The 25,919-nt window shown below is 48.6% G+C and overlaps 1 protein-coding gene across 1 annotated transcript; it reads right to left on the bottom strand.

Moving 5' to 3' along the window:
* Positions 1–13,947: 13,947 nt before the first annotated feature.
* Positions 13,948–23,149, bottom strand: LOC120308398 (H-2 class II histocompatibility antigen, I-E beta chain-like). The gene is made up of 3 exons (XM_039344422.1): positions 23,005–23,149; positions 21,593–21,865; positions 13,948–14,179 (listed from the first exon to the last, which is right to left on the bottom strand). The coding sequence occupies exons 1-3, from the start codon at positions 23,090–23,092 to the stop codon at positions 14,121–14,123; spliced, it is 420 nt and encodes a 139-aa protein (XP_039200356.1). The 5' UTR covers positions 23,093–23,149; the 3' UTR covers positions 13,948–14,120.
* Between the last annotated feature and the right edge of the window lie 2,770 nt (positions 23,150–25,919).

Below are 25,919 nucleotides of genomic sequence, written 5' to 3'. Positions count from 1 at the left end.
AGCCGAGAGAGAAGCGGAGAAAGTTGGAGGGGGGGGAATCCCTTCAGTCTGGTGGGGGGGCTGCATTTTAGGGGGCCGTTTGATGCCAGCTCCGGAGAGGAGAGGAAGCGGCACTCGGACTTCCCCTGGTACAGGAAATGGGCTGCGGGGAGGAGGAGGAGGAGGAGGTCAGGAGGGGGTCGGGAGGGGGGAGGAAAATAAGGGAGGGGGGGAGCTTAGTGAGGGACCCCCCCATCTTCCCCAGGGTGGAAAAAGGCAGGCAGAAGTTCAGCTGGTCTAGCACTTGGTCTAAGTGTCTGCAGGGAACGTTGGATCCCGGTGGGGCCACTTTGCCCCCCAAATTGGTAGGAAATGTGGGGGGAGGGAAGAGACCCCCCCTGGGCTGGAAGGAAAGGAATATCCATACTTCTCTCTTCCTCTCCCTTTCGGGGGCATAAAGGGCGGGGGTCACAATCAGGATACCCACACCCATGCTCCTGGGCTGTCCCCGCCCTTCAAGCCCCTCCTTCCCTTTTCTTCTTCCCCCCCTCCTTGCCCCCATCTTTACCCCCCACAAGCTGCCTTTGGGTGATTTTCGAGGCCTCTTTCCTGTCCCCTCCCAAAAGACCCCCCTGCAGCCCCCAAGACCGTCTCAAAGGGAGGGGCTCCAGCCCCCTTCCCTAAAGGGACAGTTTTGGGGAGCCAATTTAGGGGAGCAATTCAGACCCCCCCGCCACATATCCTTCTCCCTCAGTTCCCCCCTCTCCTTCAGGTCCCGATTCAGCAATGGAGAAATACGGGGTGGGGGTTCTGGGTCTTCTCCCCAAATTCAGAGTCTCCCCTGAGAAGGAACTCAAACTCATCTCTTCCCTCACCTTAAAATAAATGGAGATTCAGAAGAAAAACTGAAGTTGCAAAAACATTTTTGCCAAAAAAATATCCCTCTTTTTCTTATACTCTTTTCTGGCCTTTGTGGATTCAGCTCTGAAAATGCCTCAGTTTCTCCCTTTCACTTTCGCTTTCCGTCTCCTTCCTGTTTCGGTGCAAGAAATTTCGGGCTCAGGCGCTAATTCTGGGTCCGCAAGGTCCCCCTCCCACCCAGCCACGGGGGGGGCGAGAGAGGGGGTCTATCTGCCTCTTATCCCACCTGGGCTGCCTTCCCGGGACCCCCGCCCACCTCGGCCACAACCAGGGAAGGGGGGTCCTCCTCTTCGTCCTGCGGGGGGAAATGCGGTGAGGGAGGGAGGGGGACCACGCGGAGATCGAGGCTCCTGCCCTTGACCCCTTTCCCCACTTCTGGTTTCCCAGCCCCTTTCTCCCCCTTCCCCGGGCGCACAGACGGCCCCTCCTGTTGCGCCCCCGCCCAGCCCCCTCCTTACCGGGCGTCTCCTTCCCCCCTTCGCTTCCGGGGATCCTGGCCAGCACCCCCACCAGCAACAGAAGAGGGACCCCAACGGAGCCCATGGATGCCGCCCGACCAGCGCCCCCCGAGAGCGGGGAGAGAGACGCGGAGGCTCCCAGCCCCAGAGGCAGAATCGGGGGGTCTGGCTTGGGGGGAGGAAGCGCTTTCCTCGTATTTCGTAATCTGGAGGGCCCAGAAAAGCGGAAGGACCAATAGGAATTCTCCCTTCTGCATCGGCAGAGCCTCCCTTGAGTTCATCCACAGGAGGAGAATCCGAGAGAGAAGCGGAGAAAGTTGGAGGGAGAGAAGCGGAGAAATTTGGAGGGGGGGGAAATCCTTTCAGTCTGGGGGGGCTGCATTTTAGGGGGGCGTTTGATGCCAGCCCCGGAGAGGAGAGGAAGCGGCACTCGGACTTCCCCTGGTACAGGAAATGGGCTGCGGGGAGGAGGAGGAGAGGGAGGAGGGTCAGGAGGGACTCCAGGGGCCATGGTTCCCAGGCGCTCCTCGAGGAGGGACACAGGCTTGTCAGAGGAGGGGAGGGAAACCTGCCGCAAGAGGCTACCGGAAGGCGCCCCCTGGAGGAGGGATGGGGAACTGTCGGTCCTAGCGGGATTCCCTCTTAATGGGGGGTCGGGAGGGGGGAGGAAAATGAGGGAGGGGAGGAGCTTAGTGAGGGACCGCCTCCATCTTCCCCAGGGTGGAAAAAGACAGGCAGAAGTTCAGCTGGTCCAGCACTCGGCCTAACTGTCTGCAGGGACCGTTGGATCCCGGTGGGGCCTCTTTGCCCCCCAAATTGGCAGGAAATATGGGGGGAGAGAAGAGACCCCCTCTGGGCTGGAAGGGAAAATAATACCCATGCTTCTCTCTCCCTCTCCCTTACGGGGGCATAAGGGGCGGAGGTCACAATCAGGATACCCACACCCATGCTGCTGGGCTCTCCCCACCCTTCAAACCCCACCTTCCCTTTTCGTCTTCCCCCCCTCGCCCCCATCTTCAGCCCCACAAGCTGCCTTTGGGTGATTTTCGAGGCCTCTTTCTACTCCCCCGCCCAAATAGACCCCCTGCAGCCCCCCCCAGACCACCTCAAAAGGAGGGGCTACAGCCCTCTCACCAAAAAATTGTTTTGTGTAGCCAATTTAGAGGAGCAATTCAGCCCCCCAATATCCTTCTCCCTCAGTTCCCCCCTCCCCTCCAGGTCCCGATTCAGCAATTGGGAATATGGGGTGGGGGTTCCGGTTCTCCTCCCCAATTCAGAGTCTCCCCCAAGAAGGAATCCAGCTCAACTCTGTTGTGGAATTGAAAAACTTGAATCAGCTCTTTCAGGAAAGGGAAGTTTATTGCGCGCAGGTTCAGAGAGCCATCCTGGCTGAAGAAATCTGAACAAAAGCCTGGTCATTGATGACCATTTTTATAACCCTTCAAGCAGAGTTATTTCCTGAGCAGGTCACATTCCTCACATGGTTACATTCTATAGGTCCTTATTCTAACATGGGAAAACTACTAGACAGATCTATAATCGATAGCTCCTCGTTTACATTGGAATGTTTTTAGCAATCAGCAATATATCAAGTGTTAAGCAATTTAGATACACCATGTGACAAGCAGTTAGTAATATATCATGTGCAGAGCTGGGAACAGGATGTCTGGCCATCCTAAATTTAAGAGTTGTCTTGTAAGCAAAACAAACCTCCCTTTCATACACATTCTTTGGTGGGCCATCTGCTTTTTACCCATATTCTTTGTCGGACCATCAGTATTTTTCCAGGTACCACTTTATTCCCCCCTGATGAGACTTATCTCATCTATGCAGATAAGTTTCATTCCATAACACTTGGGTCTGATGTATGTATGTTGTTATACTCTTGTCTCTGGAATTCCCACATGTGAAGAACCACCCTTTAGGTAACCATATGTTTGCATACCCAAAAGACACTGTTTGGAAAGATGTGCAATTTAGCCTTTCTTGGCTCACTTTCAGGCAATGAGGTGAAGGTGTATTCTGCTCACACCCTGTGATATGTGCACATTGTAGGTCTTCTGGAATGGCTACGTTAGGAGTATGTAAAGCTAAAGCATCAGTGGGTAGAAACTTGGAAATGTGACCCCAGCTGTACATTGTTTCATAGCCTATGTTCTTTAAACTCATGGTGACTGAACTCCTTGGCTGCTGTGACAGGAACACATACTGGTATTAAACATGTGGACAGCAAATTTTCCATGTCATATGCTTCAGAAAGGCAAAAATCAGTTGTGTTGGCTAGTTTAGCCAATTGGACCCACAAATTATATTGCATCCTTGACTCCAATGGATGGGGCATATCCTTATTCTGCTGAGACCTTTTACTTCGCTTTCTCTCTGGGCGCTTCCTCGGGGGTCTTTGGATAGTAACTCCTAATTCCCCCGGGATTACATGTACGATTCAAGTCCCCTTCCATCCCGTCTTCAACTGCGAGACTAGGGTGACCCGCTCCCATCCCCAGAATAAAGGAGGCCCACACTCCAGAGTAACAGGAGGAGGAGGCTTCTTTAACTATTCTGTCAAATGCTTGGGGAAATTGACAAGGATGAGGCCAGCTACCATTCCAGCATTCTGGGGAAAATCCAATAGGGGGTAACCTTTGCAAGTGCCCGTGCCTATAGCATAAGATTGGATAAGGCGTGGAGCTTCTTCTGGCTTGCTCCATTGGCCTAAATTAGAAAGACAAACATTATTACATGCAACAATAGTACTATATAAAAGCAGAAGGAAGCCTTTCATCCTTTCTTCTCCCGTGCGTAGAAAGCCAGCTTCCGGGTGTGGCTTAGCAGGGGGTTGAATTTCAGCCAGACAGCCGTAGATATATGTGCAGGATACACTTGTGCTAATACAATATCTGGTTTACAAATAATAAAATATTCCTTAAACATACTAAACACGTTTAAGAGTGAGTTTGGTGGGAACCTTGGGGTCCCTGTTCACTGTCCACAGAGGTTCTGCAGCTGCTTTAACTCTGGTCCAGTGAATCCAAGATTTAGATTCTGCAATCTTTATTGCTAAAGGGGAGGCCATTATTACTTCATAAGGTCCTTTCCATCTCCCCTCCAGTTGTTCATGTTTCCAATGTTTTACCCACACCTTATCCCCTGGTTTAAAGGGATGACATCTTGTTATTAGTTTAGGAGGTGTTTGTTCAACAACATAATTCCTAAGTTTTTCCACTTGCTTATTCAGTTCCTGCACCATTTTCAGAGCCCATACTCCCCCCTGATGGCCCAAATCAGGCCATCCAGCCAAACTTCTTCTCAGCAGCGTAGGAGGACGCCCAAACATCAGCTCATATGGGGATAGGTTGTATTGTCTACGTGGAGCACATCTCACAGCGTAGAGAGCTAAGGGCAATGCATCAGGCCATTTCAGGTGACTTTCAGCACAGATCTTAGTCATTTTCTCTTTCAGTGTGCGATTCATTCGTTCAGAATTCGAACCGGACTGAGGATGAAAAGCACAATGAAACCGCCATTGGGATCCCACAGCAGTAGCCACTGCTTGATTAACTTGATGAACAAACTCAGGACCATTATCAGAGGAAATAAAAGACGGGCAACCAAAACGAGGTATTAGTTCTTTTAACAATAGTCTTGCCACTTCCCTGGCTTGTTTAGTCTTTGTAGGGAAAGCCTCTGGCCAGCCAGTGTATTTATCCACAAATACCAATAAAGCTTTGTATAGTCCACATCTTGGCATGTCTGTAAAGTCAACCATGACAGAGTCCATAGGAAAGTAAGAGACAGGTATGGTTCCAGGTGGTAGTAATAGTAATAGTAGTAAAGTTGGAAGGGACCTTGGAGGTCATCTAGTCCAACTCCCTGCTCGGGCAGGAAACCCTACACCATTTCGGACAAATGGCTGTCCAGTCTCTTCTTAAAAACTTCCAGTGTTGGAGCATTTACTGCTTCTGGAGGCAGCTGTTCCACTGATTAATTGTTCTCACTGTCAGGAAGTTTCTCCTTAGTTCTAGGTTGCTTCTCTCCTTGATTAGTTTCCACCCGTTGCTTCTTGTCCTGCCTTCAGGTGCTTTGGAAAATAGCTTAATTCCCTCTTCTTTATGGCAGCCCCTGAGATATTGGAATACTGCTATCATGTCCCCCCTTGTCCTTCTCTTCGTTAAACTAGACATACCCAATTCTCGCTATCCCAGCCGACCCATGTACATAGTAATCCCTCCCAATAGCAGCATCCAATCCAGTTTTCCCCATGTGTGTTGTTTCATGTGCTGCCTGAAGTAAAGCCCATGCTGAAGATTGAGGGACAAAAATACGTCCATCAGGCAAAAGATACCACCCATCCCTAATAGTAGCTTTGAGATCATTCACTGCTTTCACACACTCCTGCTGAGAGTATGTTGGTTTACTGATAGGAGGCAAGTCCCCTATGTCTATTGCCACACATATTGACAGATCAGGAATGGGCCCTGTTTTCATTGCCACCTTCTTAGCTTCCAAGTCAGCTCTTCTATTCCCCTGAGCCACCCCATCCACCCCTTGCTGATGTCCTTTGCAATGCATCACAGAAACTTTTGCTGCTTTCTGCACAGCATCGAGAAGTCGCTTGATCAAATGTCCATGCAACACATGTTTGCCCGCAGAATCCCTGAATCCCCTTTCCTTGTACACAGCCCCATGCAGAGCCAAAAAAGCATATTTACTATCTGTCCAGACATTTAAAGTTTCCCCTTCAGCTCTTTCCAATGCCCTAATTAATGCCCATAATTCTGCTACTTGAGTAATGCAGCTTGCTCCTAGCGGACTACTTTCCACCACTTCCTCATCATTCACAATCGCATATCCAGAAACCCTCCTCCCATCCTTCATGTAACTCAAGCCGTCTGTATACCAATTCAGGGCAGCAAGCAGTTGTGTTCTGAATCCACTTCTGTGGGCAATAGGGTGGCAGGGTTTAGCCGGTTAGACACCACTACTTTCACTTGAGGATTTTCAATCATCATCGCCTAATACTTAAAAAGCCTTTGACTGCTGATCCACAAATGCCCTTTATTATCCAAGATAGAATGAACTGCATGAGGGGTGTGGACACTTATGGGACATGAGAAGGTCAATTTATTACAGTCCTGTAAAAGGACTGCTATAGCAGCAAGAACCTTCAGGCAATGTGGCCAGCCTTGGGCAACCCCATCTAATTGCTTAGATAAGTAAGCCACCGGGCGTTGCCACTGTCCTAATTGTTGAGTTAACACCCCCAAGGCAACATTCTTGCTGGTATCAACATACAAATTGAAAGGCTTTTCTAAGTTAGGCAAGGCAAAAGCTGGAGCTGATGTGAGGGCTCTTTCACTTCCCTAAAGGCATTCTTTTGTTCTCCCTCCCATTCAAAAGCAAACAACGGCTGGCTAGCCTTGTGAATAGGAATCGTGAAAAAAGCATCTTTCAAATCCACAACTGAAAACCACTTTGCTATGAACAAGTGTACACCTCCTTTAGGCTTCCTGATTAAAATTGTCCACACTTGATAAGAAATGCTAACCACCAAGATGTCCCCAAATGTCAATTTTAGATAAAAATGCCACTGGCTGCCTTTCCCCCCCCCCCCCACGCACACACTTCTGGGTCAAAACCTTCTCCAACCTTTGTCCTTCTTTATAAATAAATTATCTAGCAAAGAACCAACAAAGGAGAGCTCACCAAACCCTGTTTGCATTTATTAACACAAGCTCTTTTTCTAACAGTTTTGCATACAAATCTTTACTCAAAACAGCATAGCTATTTATAATCCCAAAATTTTTCTCAACTTCGTTTTAACTTCACACAAAAAAATAAACAAGTTTAATAAGATATTCTGAGTTACTGAAAGTTTTTTTTTCTAAACTCTAGTATTGCTTTTAATATAAAGTTAGTCAAATTCCAATTTAATCAAATTCCATTCAGATGGAAACAGATTTCCATTAAATTTCCATTAAATAGGGAGAACATTTACAAATCTAAGCAAACTCTTTTGGTTGATATTAAACAATTTAAACTCAAAAATTTCCAAAAAAAGTTGTCCAACAATTACTGACTCCTCTTTTGAATAGAAAAAAATCATTGCAAAAGTGGGCATTAAATTTTCACAGCCACCCAACCTTTCTCAAACCTGAATTCTATGCAAAGAAAAAGTTAAAAAGATCAACCCCCCCCCCTTTCTCCTCTCTCTCTATCTCTCTCTATCTCTCTCCCTCTCAAAGCAACACAGCCAGAAAAAAGCAGGGGGGGAAAGGGGGTTGTGTCTGCAGATAGAGTTTGAAAAGGCATTAACACACTAACATTTGCAAAAGGGAGAGAGCAGAATAGGCAAGAAAATGGTATAGGATTTCCTGCCTGAGCAGGTAACTTTGGGCTGTTCTTAAGAGGGAGAGAAAAAATAAATAAATAAATAAACACATCTTTCTTCACTTTGTTTGTTGGCCAGACAAACAGAGTGAGGTTATATATATATATATATATATTTTTGGTATCTTCTTTTCTCTTGAGGTTAGTAACAGTCATATTTACTTCACACACAAAGACTCTGCTTTCAAATCCACAACTGATCTTCCTGCTCCAGTATCCACCAAAAACATTGTCTGTTTGCCCCCTATATTTAAAGTAACCAATGGCTCGGGGGGGCTTCCTCCAAGCCAGGTCCCCGTCAATCCGACCAGTTAGTTCCTGCCAATCCAATTCCTTCAATCTCCCTGTCTCTATTCCAATCTCTCCCATTCTTCAGACCATCTCTTACATTCCCTGGACCATCTCTCACATTCCTTGGAGCCCCTCTCTGCCCTCTACCCATGAAGGGGGAGTGCATGGGGGGCCCACTGCCAACACCTCCACGTCCTCTGACTTCTCTTCCTCTCCAACCTCTACCTCGCATCTGCCTTCTTGGACATTCTCTTTGCCAATGACCTTCCTCCTTGCAATTAGCACACTGGTTGGGTCCCAGCATGATCCCTCCTTGCAATGCCACCGCCAACAACTCAATTTTCTTATGCATTCTAGCATCTCTTTCCTGTTTTTTCCACCTTATCCCTATTAACAAACACTTTCCTAGCCACCTCCAACAATTCTGTAGTGTTCTTTCCTAATGCTCCTTCTAACCTCTGCAACTTCTTTCTTATATCTTCATAACTCTGTGCTATGAACCTCTCATTCAACATTCGCACATTGTCTGCACTCCTTGGATCAGCCTGTGTATAAAGCTCATAAGCCTCAATCAGCCTTTGCAAAAAAAAAAAAAAAAAAACTCTCCGGACTTCCATCTGCTTCCTGCATCACAAAAGACGGCTTTAACACATTCACTGAAGGCTTTCCAGCCTTGCAAAGAGTCTCTACTACTAAATTCTGATATTCCTTTAACAAGGTCATATGTGCTGGATTTTGTGCCTTCCATTCAGGGTCTTTTTCTGGTGCCCTGGCTTCCATCTCTGGCTGTATATCCCATACAGCCGGCAACCTATCCTTCAAACACTGCCTAACAGCAGCCTTCCACTTCTCCCTTTCCTCGGGAGTCAACAAAATATTCAACAATTGCTGTACATCCTGCCACGTCCTCTTTACTTACTTCTCCCCTCACATTTACAGAGAGACCTTCCCAATCCCCTTCCTCCTTGGGGGCTGACAGCCTCCCCCTTTCTGTTTTCGTCTCACAGCTGGCTGCCTTTCTTCGGACACAGCAGGGGCAATCAGCCCTTCTTCCGGCAGAGCGGCTGCTGCCGCAGTCGGCACTGGGGGGGAGGGGGAGAAAGGTGGAACGTAGGGAGGAGGTCTGAGAATCAACTCCTCTACCTCCATCCTTATCTCCTTCTTAGCATCTGACACCTTAGTTTCTGAAATCTTCACATCTTTCACTCTTTTAGTTTGTACTTGAAGCTTTTTTTTTCCTTTGGGTCTAGCCACACACAAACGAACCATTTCAGCCTGACATTGCAATAACTCATCAGCTCGTCCTGCTACTGCATCCCCCCACTGATCTATATACTGAAATTGGTTAGGATAGTTTTCTTAAAAGTCCCCTCTGGGGGCCACCCCACATCCATACTACGCCCCCCCCATCCTAACACACTGCCAATGACCTACAGCGCCGGCGGTCACTAGTAGGGAATGCACTGGCTTAACCACCCACACAACCTAACACGGACTTCATTAGGATCGCCGTCCCGAGTCCAGGGGAGTGATCAGGCCCCCTCTTCTATCTTCAAATGAGATAGGTACCATTACTTTAAACACATACTCGCCTGCCTTGTAGTTACACCCATCCTGGCCAGGAGTTGGTTCAGACTTCCTTTCCTTTCCCAAAGGGTTCTTGGACTGGCCTTCAGTACTGTCGGCTCTGCTGAGAAGCCACAGCTGTCTCTTGGAGGAAACACACCCCCATGGCGCCTGGAGAATTGTTCAGAGATGGCTTACCAGCAGGTCCGAAGGGTCCAGCCGTCCTCAGCGAAATATCGCCTCACTCAAGCTTTTCCCGGCCAATGCACCAGAAAATGTTGTAGAATTGAAAAACTTGAATCAGCTCTTTCAGGAAAGGGAAGTTTATTGCGCGCAGGTTCAGAGAGCCATCCTGGCTGAAGAAATCTGAACAAAAGCCTGGTCATTGATGACCATTTTTATAACCCTTCAAGCAGAGTTATTTCCTGAGCAGGTCACATTCCTCACATGGTTACATTCTATAGGTCCTTATTCTAACATGGGAAAACTACTAGACAGATGTATAATCGATAGCTCCTCGTTTACATTGGAATGTTTTTAGCAATCAGCAATATATCAAGTGTTAAGCAATTTAGATACACCATGTGACAAACAGTTAGTAATATATCATGTGCAGAGCTGGGAACAGGATGTCTGGCCATCCTAAATTTAAGAGTTGTCTTGTAAGCAAAACAAACCTCCCTTTCATACACATTCTTTGGTGGGCCATCTGCTTTTTACCCATATTCTTTGTCGGACCATCAGTATTTTTCCAGGTACCACTTTAACTCTACCCTCCCCTTAAAAAAAATGGAGATTCAGAAGAAAAACTGAGGTTGCAAAAACACTTTTGGTGGCTTCTCTGGATTCAGCTCTGAAAATGCCTCAGTTTCCCTCTTTCACTTTCGCTTTCCGTCTCCTTCCTCGTTCAGTGCAAGAAACTTTGGGGGTCAGGCGCTAATTCGGGGTGCGCAAGGTCCCCCTCCCACCCAGCCACAGGGGGGGACGAGAGAGGAGCCAGCTGCCTCTTATCCCACCTGGGCTGCCTTCCCGCGACCCCCGCCCCACCTCGGCCACAACAAGGGAAGAGGGGAGGGGGCTCCCTCTCCGTCCTTCGGATGGGAAAATGAGGCGAGGCAGGGGCGGAGACCACAACTCTCCCCGGTGTGGTTCCTTTTTACAAATGGAGCACAAGAGCTCCTCTCCCCCCTCCCCCCATCTGAACCAGCTCACTGGACTGGAGAAAGAGGGACTGGATCCCTCCACAAGGAACCATTTTGACCTAGCCTCTTTGAGAAGAAAAGGCTGCTTGCCAGTCTCTCCATTAGGGAACACCTTTGCTGTCAGTGAGGCTCAGCGAAGAAGCCCGTCTGTGGGGGGTTTGTCCTGCATCCTCTCGGAGAGCGAAATGCTGCTTGCCAGAGAGAGCTTTGGGATCCCAGTTGCCATTCTCAAGCCCAGAGAGCAGGTTCCCTTCCCTGCCCTGCATGCTCTAGCAGTGCCCTTGCGAACCTTCTGCCTGGAAAGCCTTCGGAGGCTATATTTCTGAAAAGGGGAAAGGCTTTTCTTCAGCCAGTCTCTTGGAGACTCCGCTTAGGCCAGCGGTGTCAAAGTGCTGGCCCAGAGGCCGGATGCGTCATGGCGAAAGCGTGTCCATCCCATTGCCAGCAATGGCACACGTCACGTGACATTGCGAGCATGACACCCCGGCTTAGTGCCAAACCAATCTAGCAGGTGGTTCTTTTACTCTCAAAGGGCTTAGCTGAAAAAGGTTTATTCCCCCAAGGGGTCCTGATGGACCTTTGACAGTTAAACCCCAGGAACCGGAGGGAATTCTGCGCCGGTTGCTTGAGACCTTCCCTCCTGGCTCCCCCGTTGCCTTCTTGAGGAAGCTGGCAGGCAGGATGAGAAGTGGCAATCACCTGATCCCGGAGGGCCTGGCCTCTTGTTGCTTGTGTGAACAGGTTGCCAAGAACCCAGATTGCAATCCGCTGGCTTTGGGAGTGCTGCAACCCCCAGTGTTTCTGCGGGTTCAGGTCTTTGTGTGGGTTTAAGTCCCTTTGTTCAGTGCCATTGTCGTTTCATGTGGTTGTTGAACAAATAGTCATAAGTCAAGGACTATCTGTGGTGTTTATTTAACTTGTATACAACTTCAGGCATGCAGATGATCTCACACTGAATTGAAATTGAATTGAATTGACCTCACTCTGTTGGCGGAAAGCAAAGAGGAAATAAACAGCCTCTTGATGAGGGTTAAAGAGGAAAGTGCAAAAGTTGACTTGAAACTCAACATTAACAAATCAAGATCAAGGTATCTGGTCCCATCACCTCCTAGCAAATAGAAGTGGGAGAAATGGAAGTAGTGACATGTTTTATTTTCTTGGGCCCCAAGATCACCGCAGGCAGCCTATGAAAAAACAGACATCACCTTGCTAACAAAGGTCTGTATATTAAAGCTATGATTTTCCAGTAGTAATGTATGGCTGTGAGAGTTGGACCATGAGGAAGGCTGAGTGCCCAAAAATGGATGCTTTTGAATTGTGGTGTTGGAGAAAACTCTGGAGAGTCCCTTGGACTGCAAGGAGATCGAGTCGGTCAGTCCTAAAGGAAACAAAACTGACAGATCTTTGGAAGGCCAGACACTGAAGCTGAAGCTCAAATACTTTGGTCACCTAACTGCTGCGCCACCTCGGCTCATATGTTCCAATATCTCAGGGGCTGCCCCAAAGAAGAGGGAGTCAAGCTCTTCTCCAAAGCGCCTGAAGAAAGCAGGACAAGAAGCAACGGGTGGAAACTAATCAAGGAGAGAAGCAACCTAGAAGTAAGGAGAAACTTCCTGACAGTAAGAACAATTAATCAGTGGAACAGCCTGCCTCCAGAAGCTGTGAATGCTCCAACACTGGAGGTTTTTAAGAAGAGACTGGACAGCCATTTGTCTGAAATAGTATAGGGTTTCCTGCCTGAGCAGGGGGTTGGACTAGATGACCTCCAAGATCCCTTCCAACTTTATTATTATTATTATTATTATTATTATTAACCCTCAATTAACACTGCAGGGATATTTCCAACTCTGCATATATTCTCTGTCTTCAGAGAAATAGAAATCACATGGATGAGGGAGGAATACTTCAACGAAAGCCAAATCAGTCTGTGCTTCATCTGAGTGCCACAAAGACCCACCAGGAAGCAGAGCAGCTGTTTTCCCAAAACCCACCCATAAAAATGTGTCGCCCATGATAGCAGTGCCAACCCCAGATTTCCACCACTTACTTCTAAGGGCTCTTCCCAAAGTCCAGCCATTGGTGAACATGGCCGAGCATTATCATCGTGGACTGTAGAGTTTGGGCAGCAATTCAGTAAGGAATTTTCTTTGACCCATTCGGACACTGCAAGTCCTGAGCCTCCCATCTTTTATAGCCATAGCAGGTTAGATGTTCAACTAAGTCTGCTGCTCTTCTCAGGGCTATTGTAACAGCTAACAAACAGGAGTGTTTCAATACAAGGAAGATGCACCGTTGCCTTAGGTAAGAACTATTTTGCAATACTTCACTGAGGTGATATGATGCAATCATTACAACTCCATAAATAGAGAGCCACGTCTGTCCCAGGTGTAAGATTTGGTCTTAGCATGTCCTCAGCATGAAGATCCTTTATCTGCTATTCGCATTTCTTTTTCTTGCATTCCTGTCTGAACCAGGTAAGAAACAAAATTACTGATAATTTACAAAGGATTGGTAACTCACTCCTTTTTAAACAAATACGATCACCACTGAAAGCAGGATAATCTTCAACATCTTTTTGTTTTACTTTTCAGAAATAGCTTTGAACGGTATAGACAATTGACAACATGAGCCTCCAAAGATTTGAAAAATATGCCATTGATTTTTCTTTTGATTCACAATTCTTGAAAGAACTTTATTGGGGTTTTTGTTATTGTAGCTTATTTTTGTTGATTTGCTTCACTTTAACATTGGTTTACCAAATTCTCAGCTCACTCAAGGTCTTCGTCCAAAACACACAATGCAACTGGCCACTGTAACTCAGCAAGGATCCATGGCAATACTGGAGAGAAATATATCACAGTAAGGTCTATCCTTCATATGAAATAGAGTTATTTCTTCCCTCCTACATTAATAGATGTAGGCTTACCAGCTATTTCATCTTTGAGTCAGACTTCAAACCTGGGTTAATGGCTGATTTATTTGAGGTGCTGCAGGAGATCAGCAGAGATGGATCTGTGTGGTCAGAGAAAACTTGCTGTGGTCCTAGGAATCCTGCAATTCTTGGAAGGATGCTTCCATTCCCATCTTGGATGAACGGTTACAAAAGCTGATGGAGTTAGCAGAGATGGCTAAACTGACAGTTTTGATAAAAGAAAAGAATATAAGTACTTTTGTTTGTACTTGGATACTGCTTCTGGACTTTGTGCTATAATTTGCTACAATTTGTGCTATAATTCTATAATTTCACACAGTCTCATTCTTCCCTTTCGGTTTATTTATTTATTGTAGTGATTACTTTGCCACTGATGTCTTCCAGCTAATGTAGTTGCTTGGGCAGAAATAGTATAAAATCAGATTTAAGCTTTTCACTAAGATCTTGGAAAGAAGCAGAAAAAAAATTCTTAAGATTATTTTTTCTCAACTTAAATACCATTTTGAATACCATTTAAATACAACTTAGAATAAGAATGACTTTGTCTGATGACTTAATATCAGCACAGCCTGGATCTTGATAAAGACAAATATGCCATGATTTTTCTTTTGGTACACAATTCTTGAAATAACTTTATTGGGGGTTTTGTTATTGTAGCTTTTGGGGGGGGGGGGTACGCTTCACTTTAGTATTGATTTACCCACTTCTCAGTCAAATATGTTTTGTTTGAATAAGGAGGCAAAGTGGAGAAACAGTTTGGTCTAGTGATTAGAGCAAAACATGACAACTCTGGGTACTGAGTTCCAGTCCCACCTTGGGCCTGAAAGCTGACTGAGTGAATTTGGCTAAACTGACAGTTTTGATAAAAGAAAAGAATATAAGTACTATTGTTTCTACTTGGAAACTGCTTCTGGACTTTGTGCTTGAGGTGGAAAAAATGATACAATGATTTTGGGGTTTACTGATTAGACTGATTTTTTGATAGAGAAATGGCTAGTTCATACTAATACAGAAATGCAAAAAGTTGAGATTCGATTTTCATGCCTTATTTTATTGCAACAGGGAATCGGAAGTCAACGCCTTTTGTTTCTTCCCCCCCTTTCCACATTTCCCCTTTTCCTCTTTCCCTGTGGTTGTTCCTTACTATTTGCTTTTTATTTTGATATTTTTACGTTATAAATGAATAAAAATATAAATGGATAAAGGAATCCTGCAGTTCTGTAGAAGAAGGTAGTGTCTTGGAAGGAAAAATATATTTAGATATTAAGGAATCTTTACTCATCGTTTACCTGTCTCCTCTTTTTCTTTTCATAGGGAATGCCCAACGACGGTGTCGTCGGCTAGGAGGACGCTGCCATTTCCGCCGATGTCCTTCTGAAACTTTTGACATTGGGAAGCAGGACTGTGGGCTGCTACAGAAGTGCTGTAGATGGTAAGAAAACTCTCCTCTAATAGAGATACTACAGATACAGTACATAATGAGATGCTCTGCCTGATATTGTTTGCATTCACAAAGCTTTGCAAAGCAAAGAATTTACTTTAAACTCACTTTGATCAACTTATTATTTTTTTCTCATTTGTATAGGGAAAGTGGAAAATAATGCCATCTCCATCTACAACCATGGATATCTTCAAGATATGGCCAAAAGATATGCCGCCTGCTATCGCTTTATCTTTCTTTATCTAAATAAAATTGCTACCCATCAAACTCTAAAACATTTGTGGAGAGAGGGAGGGGGGGAGGGAGGGAGAGGGAGGGAGGGAGGGAGGGGGAGAGAGAGAAAGAGAGGGAGAGGGGGGAGTGGGAGGGTACGGAGGAAGAGAGGGAGGGAGGGGGAAGAGAGAGAGAGAGAGGAAGGGGGAGAGAGACGGAGGGAGGGAGGGAAAGAGAGAGGGAGGGAGGGAGGGAGGGGGAGGGAGGGGGAGGGAGGGAAATAGAGAGGGAGGGAGGGGGAGGGGAGGGAGGGGAGAGGGAGGGAGGGAGGTGTTGCCTGCTCTTCAACTGTTGGAGTTATTGGATTATCTGGCCTGCTAGGCTGAGTCATCAGCTGCAGTAGGCCAAGGTATGAGGAAGTCGGAAGTAAAAAAAGATTGGAGTAAACAACGAAGTGCCGTGCGGTGCAAAGGAATGTGTTTTGGTGTTTTGTTGGTGCCGGGTGTAACAGCTGTATAGGAGCGTGTGCAAAGCAAAGCTGTAGCAAGTGTAACATGCTAATATGCTGTGTTATAACAAATGTGGTTGGTGTAAGGTGGTCACCAGGTGCATATAAACCCGCCTTCTGATAACACAATAAAAGGGATGCTTCGGCTTTGTTCGGGGCTCCCATCCCGAGGAAACCACGTGTTCGTGTCTGTTCTTCTACACCCATGGGAGACCGCTGGGCGCGTGAAAACCCACAACTGGTGACCCCGACGTGATTCATGTTTCTGAGCACGTCTGCCCTCTTACTCACTGGGCGGAAGAGCCTACTGCAACTCAGGGCCGGTCGTCAGGACTAGACGAAGCACCCTCCCAAAACATTACCGTGAGTATGGGGACAGGATTCTCTAAGCCTTAGGTTGTGCACCTCTCAGAACTTAGGGAATTGACCAAGTCATCAATAATTGTTTTGAAAAACAATGGGAAAGATTTGTCGCTTCCCACTAAAGGGGATTTGATCCTTCTCTTAAAATATGTATATCAAAATTGCCTTGTATATCCCGAAGGAGGATCCCTAAAAGTATCAGTATGGGTTAAATTAGGAAAGTATTTTCATGAATCCCCTCGAGCCCCTCCAAAAATTTTGTCTACATGGCGAATTGTAATTGAATGTCTCCAAATCCATGAAGATGCCATGAAAACAGAGAAGGGGAGGGTAGACACCCCTCCTTCCTATAACTCTGAAAAGCCTGTAGACCCCCCGCCTGCTTATGACTCTGAAAAGCCCGATGAGTTAAAAAAGGGACAGAGTGCAAAAGAAAAATCCTCTTTGGAAGTTTATCAAGCCGATGTGCTTTTTGAACCGTTCGCGCCAATAAAGGAGGGAGGAAAAGAACAAAGGAACACTAACGTGCTGCCTTCCCCTGCCAGCGCCATCTCCAGGGCACTGGCCGAAGCTTATGAAAAAGGGGAACTGCAACCTGAAGAATATCAATTTTGTGCGCCTGTTTTTATTGATCCAATCACAGGCAATCGCAGATATGAAACAATTCCTATAAAAATATTAGAGAAATTAAACAAACTGCTTCAAGTTATGGGATTTCTAGCCATTATACCTTGGGTCTGATAGGTCACATGGCTTCTACTTTTTATTTGTTGCCTGAAGATTGGAAAGGGCTATTCCATATGATTTTAACATCTTCACAATATGTGGTTTGGGAATCCGAATGGAAAAAGGAATGTCAAAAGATCGTTTTAGCTTGGCCAGGCCGTAATCCCCCAACAGTAGACCAGTTAACAGGGAATGGAAATTTTACTTACCTGGGGGCTCAACAAGCCATGAACCCTTTGTTCTATTCTCATGCAGCCCTGGCAGCAAAAGCTGCCCTAACTCGGGTTGATGATTCGCAGAGGGGAACAAAAGGCTCTTTTGTAAAGATTTTTCAAGGGCCTAATCAGCCCTATGGGGAATTTGTGGATCAGTTACAAAAGGCCATATCTAGGGAAATCACAAATGAAATAGCCCAAGAGGAATTGTTTAAAAAACTTGCCTTTGAAAATGCCAATGAGGACTGTAGACGGGTCCTGCAGCCCTTAATGAGCAAACCTGATGCAGGATTGGCAGACTATATTCAAGCCTGTAGAATTGTGGGGACCAATGCATTTAACATGGAAACTTTGGCTATGACCTTACAAAAAGCAGGAAGTAATAATGGGCAACCTGCGGGTAAAGCTGGTAACTGTTTTAATTGCGGGAAGCCTGGTCATTTTAAAAATCAGTGCCGGGCCCCGGGGGGGGGCGCTAATAAAAGCAGGGGAGTGGGAGCCAGACCAAAAACCGTTTGCCCGAGCTGTAAAAAGGGGTTTCACTGGGCAAACCAGTGTCGCTCCAACCCTATGCCCGCTGATTCCCAGAAACCGGGAAACTAGAGCTGGGGCATTCAGCTAGCCCCGCCTCAAAGGCTGAACCTTATCATTTTGTCCTGGTGGCCTCTGAGACAATAACCACAGGCTTATCCGGGCTGTCGTATTTTTTGCCAATCCGGCCGTCTGTCCCCTTTCCCCCTGATTGTGACACCCCTCTGTTAGTGTTTCCTCACCGTGACTTTATTATGCAGGGAGTAATGGCTATGCCATTTTTGAAAGACCCAGCTGACTTTACATCAGTCGCTTTGGCATTTACCCCTAACACTCCTATGACTGTACTCGAGGGAACAGTAGTGGCAACTGCCGTCCCTGTGCCCCAACAACCACAACTTTTGGCCATTGAGCAAGAAATTCAAATGTTCCGCCCCTCTATGGCCTTTCAAGTCAATGGACGCTCCTTTTTTGGTATTCTAGATACCGGAGCTGACGTATCGGTCATAAGAGAGGAGGAGTGGCCCTCTGAGAGGCAGACCGACAGCGCACCGTCGGTTCGGGGAGTGGGAGGAGTCCAGCACCCACGTGTGAGCAAACACTGGCTTTCTGTGACCTCGGAAGAAACATCAGTCACTGCCCACATTAAACCTGTCATTCTTCCGCTTCATATTAATCTGTGGGGTCGGGACTTGATGAGTCAGTTCAATGCAAAATTAATTTTGGATTAAGATGTCTCAGTTAATAAAGTTAAACCTCTTGACTGACACCCCAGTTTGGGTGGATCAGTGGCCTTTGACCAAAGAAAAATTAGCCGCTCTGGTGCAATTGGTAGATCAACAATTAGAGTTAAAACGCATTGAACCCTCATTGAGTCCTTATAATACTCCGGTGTTTGTCATAAAGAAAAAATCTGGAAAATGGAGAATTTTAAACGATCTAAGAGTTATCAATAAGATCATTCGCCCCATGGGGGCGCTCCAATGCGGTTTACCTAATCCTAATTTGATACCAAAAGACTATGACCTTATGGTTATAGATCTAAAAGATGCATTTTTCTCTATTCCACTACACCCAGAGGACAAACACTTATTTGCCTTTACTGTGCCTAAAATGAATAACTCCAAGCCCACGGCCAGATATCAATGGACTGTCTTGCCTCAAGGGATGCTAAACAGTCCTACAATGTGTCAATATGTTGTCAATCAGGTTTTAAGACCATATCGGGACAAGTTTCCTCATTTTAAAATTTATCATTACATGGATGATATCTTAGTGGCAGCTCCAGGGCCCTCAGGTACAGTCTCAGCAACCTTGCCTGTTCTAACCTCCATTTTTCAAACAAATGGGTTTTTTATTTCACCTGAAAAAATTCAGCTTAAACACCCCTTTCTGTACTTGGGCCACAAGCTTTTGGCCTCACATGCTGAGCCTCAGCTGTCTAAGTTGTGTCTTCCGCCATGCCCAACCTTAGTCCAACTTCAACAATATTTAGGATCAATTAATTGGGCCCGTCCCTATATGGGACTAACCACCTCTCAATTGGCTCCATTGTTCTCTGCTCTTACGCAGGGAAAAAATCCAGGAAATAAGTTCGTGTTAACTCAACAACAACTTAAAACTTGTGACATCATTCAGCATGCATTGTCAAAAGTATGGGTCGATCGTGTTCAGCCCGATATGCCTTTTTCTATGCTAATTTTTAACACCGTTGACCTTCCTACGGCAGCTTTGGCTCAGATCGTGTCTAATATAAAAATGATGATTGTAGAATGGATCCACTTATCTCACACCCCGAAGAACACCATTTCACAGAAACGTACGCTCAGCTTATAACAAAATCTCGCTTTAGGGCACAGGCTTTAGGGGGTGTTGAACCGTCCTTTTTATATATCCCTTGTTCGCTAACGGCTTGGGAAAGTTTGTTGGCCAATTATGAATCTTTGCAGCAAGCACTTGCTGATTGGCCAGGGGAAGTATCTTGTCATCCACCATCAGATCCTCGCATTTTTTTATTAAAAACAGTCCCATTTAAATGGCAATCTCCTTGTGCTCCTTTCCCTTTAAAAGAAGCAATAACGGTGTTTGCAGACGGCAGCAAGACTCATGGAGCCTGTGCTTGGAAAGAGGAGGGTAAGTGGCGTACAAAAATCACCCCCCCCCCACAGACGTCAGCTCAGCGCTCTGAGCTAGTGGCGGCCACAATGGCATTTTTTCATTTTAAAGATCAACCTTTTAATCTGATCCTGGACAGTTTATATGTTACCCAAATTGTCAAAACCATTTTTGATTCTTATTTAGCACCAAATGTCTCTATGGATCTGTTAACATTATTTTTGGACTTGCAACATCTCATAAACGATCGGAAACACCCATTTTTTGTTGCCCATATTCGTAGCCATCAGCCTTTTCCAGGTCCACTCCAAGAAGGCAATGAGGTTGCCAATGCTGCCGCCTCACAAACACCTCTTAATATGCCACTCACTTTTTTAACCCCCTGGGAAAGTCACTCCTATTTCCATCAGAATAAGAAAGCATTAATCAAACAATTTAATCTTTCAGCTGCTGAAGCTGCTGCCATCGTTCAGCAATGTCCAACCTGTAGCAAGCAAGCACACTCAATACCACTTGGAGTAAATCCTCGTGGCTTGGAGAGCTGTCAAATTTGGCAAATGGATGTTACTCAATATCCTCCCTTTGCCCCTTGGAAACATCTTCATGTTTCTATTGATACATATTCTGGCTTCATTATGGCTTCCCCCCAGAGGGGTGAGGCCACTAAACATGTTATCAATCACTGTCATTTGCATCGTTGGGACGCCCCAAAGAACTTAAATCAGACAACGGACCTGCTTATATTAGCTCTGCTTTTGCAGAATTCTGTACAAAATGGTCCATTGTTCATAAATTTGGCATTCCGTATAATAGCCAAGGTCAAGCCTTGGTTGAGCGAGCAAATCAAACATTAAAAACAGCTCTCAATCGATATTTAAATGAAAAGGGATTCGCCCCTGGCCTCCCAGCAGTGCAAAACATCCTTAACTTCTCAGGATAGGAGGGGGTCCCCAGAGGGGGAGGGGCTCACCCCACTGGATGGTGATGGGGGCCTCCAGGCTGGCATGCCCCACCTGGCAGGTGTAGACATCCCCTCACTGGGGCTGGGTCTCCAGCATCACCTGGAGCTGGTAGGTCCAGTCTCCGTTCTGGAGCTCCTCCCCAAAGGCCACGCCCTCCTCCTCCGGCCGCCCGTTCTTCAGCCACCGGACCTTGATCTCCACGGGGTAGAAGCCCCTCGAGATGCAGAGGAGGATGGTGTGGGGGGAAGTGGGATCCAGCTTGGTGGGGGAGAGGGAGACGGTGGGCTTGGCTGGAGGGCAGGAGGGCAAGAGAGATACCTTGCTGGATTCCTCCCTCCGCCAGAAAAAATACTTGGTATAATATTCTGCAAAGAAGTTTTTCTGGGCAGGGGAAACTTTGGACCGTGGGAAGAGAAGGAAGATCGTGGGTCCGATGGGAAGGAGAGGAATCTATTTTCTTCCCTTTGGCATGTTTAACTGTCATCGTTGTAGAATTTCCAACTTTTTAAGGGTAATTTATTTTTATGCTTATTTTTATACTTCTTTATTTAGGGGTGATGTTATATCCTACGCCATCCAGAGCCCCGCTTTCAGGGAGGGAGGGGGGCGGTTTAGGAGTGTCCATAAATAGCAATAAATACCAATGATGAATTTTCGTAGATCGGAGAGCACAGAATACACAAGGAGCAAATCTTTATCCGGGAGAGTGCTAATAAATGAAATGAAGCGGGGGGGGGCGTCCGGGCGTGCCCCCCCCGTGGAACTCCCCCTCCCGCACTCACCCCTCCGGCCAATCACGGCGCCGCCCTGGAGAGCCTCGCAGTTGGCCCGGCAGAAGTAATCCACGGAGGCCTTCGCGTCCAGCAGGAGGCGCTGATTCCTGTTCCAAGCCCGGGCATCGACCTTCCCCAACGCCGTGACGGCCTCGAACTCCCCGCGGGCGCTGTCGAAGCGGAGATACTCCTCCCGGTCGTAGATGTAGCGCTGTAGGAACCGCACCCGCCGCGTCCCGTTGATGAAGCTGCATTCGTGCTTCGTCTGGTACAGGAAATGGACTGCGGGGAGGAGGAGGAGGAAGAGGAGGAAGGGCGTCAGGAGGGACTCCAGGGTCCATGGTTCCCAGCCTCTCCTTCAGGAGGGACCTGCTTGTCAGAGGAGGGAAGAGGCTTCCGGAAGACGCCCCCTGGACGATGGATGGGGTTTATCTGGACTCTCAGAGTCCCCTGAATTGGGAGGGGGGGCAAAGGAGTGGGGAGCCTTCCTGGGGCTGCTGAAAGGACCCCCTTCCAGGCAGGAGATGGGGGGGTCCTTTCCCTCCCCCCACTCTGTTGAGGGAGGGCTGTTCAATTTTGATTCTAGACGGCTGTGGATCCTGGGGAGAAGGGAACCCCCCCTAGATATCCCCCAAACTTTCTCCCCCCCCCCCGCAACTTCCCTCTTACTAGCTGCCTTTGCGTGATTTGGGGGTTCAGCCCTGGAGCCCCCCAAGAACCAACTCAAAGAGGTGTCCAGTCCCCCCCCCACAAAAGGGATGGTTTAGGAGAGCAATTCAGACCCCCCCCATATCCATCTCCCTCAGTTCCCCCCTCCTCTCTGGGTCCCGATTCAGCAATGGGGGAATATGGGGTGGGGGCTTCTGGGTCTCCTCCCCAAATTCAGAGTCTCCACCAAGAAGAAAACGGAGCTCAACTCTTCCCTCACCTTAAAAAAAATGGAGAATCAGAAGAAAAATTGAAGTTGCAAAAACACTTTTTGGTGCCATTTCTGGATTCACGTCTGAAAATGCCTCAGTTTCCCTCTTTCACTTTCGCTTTCCGACTCCTTCTTCTTTCAGTGTAAGAAACTTCGGGGCTCAGGCGCTAATTTGGGGTGCGCAAGCCAGCCAGCCACGGGGGGGGGAGAGAGGGGGTCCAGCTGCCTCTTATCCCACCTCGGCTGCCTTCCCGCGACCCCCGCCCACCTCGGCCGCAACCAGGGAAGGGGGGTCCCTCTTTCTTCTGAGGGGGGAAGGAAATGCTGCGAGGGAGGGGGCGGAGACCACGAGGAGATCGAGGCTCCTGCAGGCTCCCGCCTCTCTAGCCCTCGACCCTTTTTCCCACCACTGGGGGCCCAGCCCCTTTCTCCGTCCCCTCCCCCAGGGACACCGAGAGTCCCTCCTAACCCCTCTCCTCCCCCCTCTGAGCCCCCTCCTTACCGGGGGTCTCCTTCCCCGCTTCGCTTCCGGGGATCCGGGCCAGCGCCCCCGCCAGCAGCAGCATCAGGGGGAGCCCCGCGGAGCCCATGTACGCCGCCCCACAAGCGCCCCCAGAGAGAGGGGAGAGAGACGCGGAGGTTCCCAGCCCGAGGCAGAATTGGGCGTAGGGGGCGTTTTCCTCGAACTTCGGAATTGGGAGGGCCCAGGAAATCAGAGGGACCAATGAGAATTCTCCTTTCTGTAGCGTCATCGGTCTCCGGGCAGAGTCTCCCTTGACTTCACCTGATAGAGGAGATAGTTCGGGGCAGAGAGAGAAGCGGAGAGGGGGGGAGGGGCATCTTTTCAGTCTTGGGGGGGGGCTGCAGCTTCGGGGGGGAATTTCTTGCCAGCTCCGCAGGGGAGTGTTCATTCCTTTGACACCCCTCCCCGCAAGATTCTCAACCAGTCTTCCTTACTTTGTGCCCCTGGACTGGAGGGGTGGACTAGATGCCCTTTTAGTTCCCACAGGGCCCAGAGGGAACCCAGGCTGGAGCTGCCAAGCTTGAGGGGCTCTTCTGGGCTCCTCCCCCCCCAACATGGAAGCAGGAAGCTCCCAGCAGCTGCATTGGATGACAAGAAGGGAGGGGCAGCCCCAGAGCCAGCCAGGATTTGGGGGTTACACACAAACCCCCCAATCCAAAGGCAAGCTGCGGAAAACCCTCAGCTAAACCAGGAAGGAGGGAATCTGCAGGGATCCCTCCTGGTCCAGCCGGATCCTCTCACCAGCCCCCCCCCAGTGCCCGGGGGGAATTTCCCCTTTCCCAAAGCCTCTCTTGGGGGTCCCACCCCCTTTCTGCTCCTTCCCCACAAGCATCGGGGGTCCTTGCCAGCCTCCCCCCTGCCCTCCCCCCTGCTTACCGGGGGGTTCCTTGCCCCCCTCCCTTCCAGGGACCCAGGCCAGCGCCCCCACCAGGAACAGCAGGGGGAGCCCAGCCAAGCCCGTGGATGCTCCCAGCCCCAGAGGCGGAATCGGTGGGCCTGGATTGGGGGGGGAGCATTTTTTCTCTCAAAGTCAGTCTTGGGAACGCCCAGAGATCCGAAAGGACCAATGAGAATTCTCCCTTCCGTAGAGTCATCGGTCTCCGGGCAGAGTCTCTCTCGACTTCACCCGATGGAAGAGGCTGTCCGGCGTAGAGCGAGAAGCGGAGAAAGGGGGGGGAAAAGTATTTGGGGGGGGGCTTTTATGGGGAGAGAAATCAGCCCTGAAAGAAAAGGAAATATGCATATCCATGGACAGGATGGATCCGGATCCTCTCACCAGCCCCCCCTCTTCCTGGGGGGAATTTCCCCTTTCCCAAAGTCTCTCTTGGGGGTCCCCACCCCCTTTCTGCTCCTTCTCCACAAGCATCGGGGGTCCTTGCCAGCCTCCCCCTCCTTACCAGGGGGGGTTACTTGCCCCCTCCCTTCCAGGGATCCAGGCCAGCGCCCCCACCAGGAACCGCAGGGGGAGCCCAGCCAAGCCCACGGATGCTCCCAGCCCCAGCGGCGGAATCGGTGGGCCTGGATTGGGGGGGGGACATTTTTTCTCTCAGTCTTGGGAACGCCCAGAGATCCGAAAGGACCAATGAGAATTCTCCCTTCCGTAGAGTCATCGACTTCCCCCGATGGAAGAGGCTGTCCGGCGCAGAGCGAGAAGCGGAGAAAGGGGGGGGGAGAAGTGTTGGGGGGGGGCTTTTATGGGGAGAGAAATCAGCCCTGAAAGAAAAGAAAATATGCATATCCATGGACAGGATGTATAAGAGGATCTGAGCAGATTTTCTTCCTTCTAGAATATCTCAATATTATTTTAAGAAGGATGGAAGGATGCAGCGTCTATTAAACAAAATAAATTTATAACACATAATTATAACTTGGAATATTAATAGACATTCTGTGGACTTCAGTAATCCTAGCACCGTAATGTATAGGATGACAGGCTTAACCATTAAAGTCTGAAAATCTCCCCCCCCCCCCAAACTCTCCCAAAACAGACATTCTGTTTCTTTTGTTTCCTTCCATCCAGAGAAAACCTTTTTTCTCGTCTTCTCCGGAGATTCGTGTTCGGGGGAGTTCCGCAAAGGCGGGTCGGGCAGAGCCTCCATTCCCGGCTCTGCTCCGAAGGGCTTTGGGGGTCCGGAGGGGGCCCGGATCCTTCCCGGGGACGGGGGGGCTGGAGGGCTCAGACTCCCCCCTGGCCCAGCACCAGCCCCGCCAGGCCAGAGCCGGGTCCCCCCCCCCGCAGCCCAAGGAGGGCAGAGTCCGAATCTGCCCCCCAGTTGCGTGTCTGGACACAGCCGGTCGCCCCAAGTCTGTCCCGGATCCAGGCAGCCTCTGGGGGGGAGGGAGGGGCCCCCCTCGCTCGCCTGACCCGGGCAGAACCTCTGGGCTCCTTTCCTGCTCCCCCCCCAAATAGTGTGGTTTTCACACACACACACACACACACACACACACACACACACACACACACACACACAGCAACTCCTTTCCACAACCCCCGAAGAGGCGCCTGAGTCCCGCTTCCCTCCCCCCCCCGCCCCCGGCCTGAAGCGCTGGGCTCCTCCGAAGCGGAACCGAGGAACCGGCCCTGATCCAGCAGGCAACAAGCCCGGATTCTTCCCCAAACCAAAGTCATATCAGGTCTGTTTCTTTGGATGACTTTAAATGTGAAAATATTCAGTTGAATCGCTGGATCAGGAAAGGGTAGAATGGCCCAGAACACAGCCTGGCAGTTGAGCGAGGGCGGGCTCCTGCGTGAGGCGATCTGTGCTCTGATTGGTGGCTGCGGGTGTAAAGGGGGAGTTTCCCTTTTTCCCGCCTTTTTCTTCTGTGGGCTCTGTCCGCTCTTTTGTGGTTTACCTCACGATTTACCTCAGGATGTAGTGATATGCCTATCTTAT

The sequence above is a fragment of the Crotalus tigris genome, unplaced genomic scaffold (assembly GCF_016545835.1).
Source record: "Crotalus tigris isolate CLP2741 ecotype Arizona unplaced genomic scaffold, ASM1654583v1 scf7180000017910.250757, whole genome shotgun sequence".
Lineage (NCBI taxonomy): Eukaryota > Metazoa > Chordata > Lepidosauria > Squamata > Viperidae > Crotalus > Crotalus tigris.
Note: the sequence above shows the minus strand (reverse complement) of the source record. Positions and strands in the feature narration are given on the sequence as shown.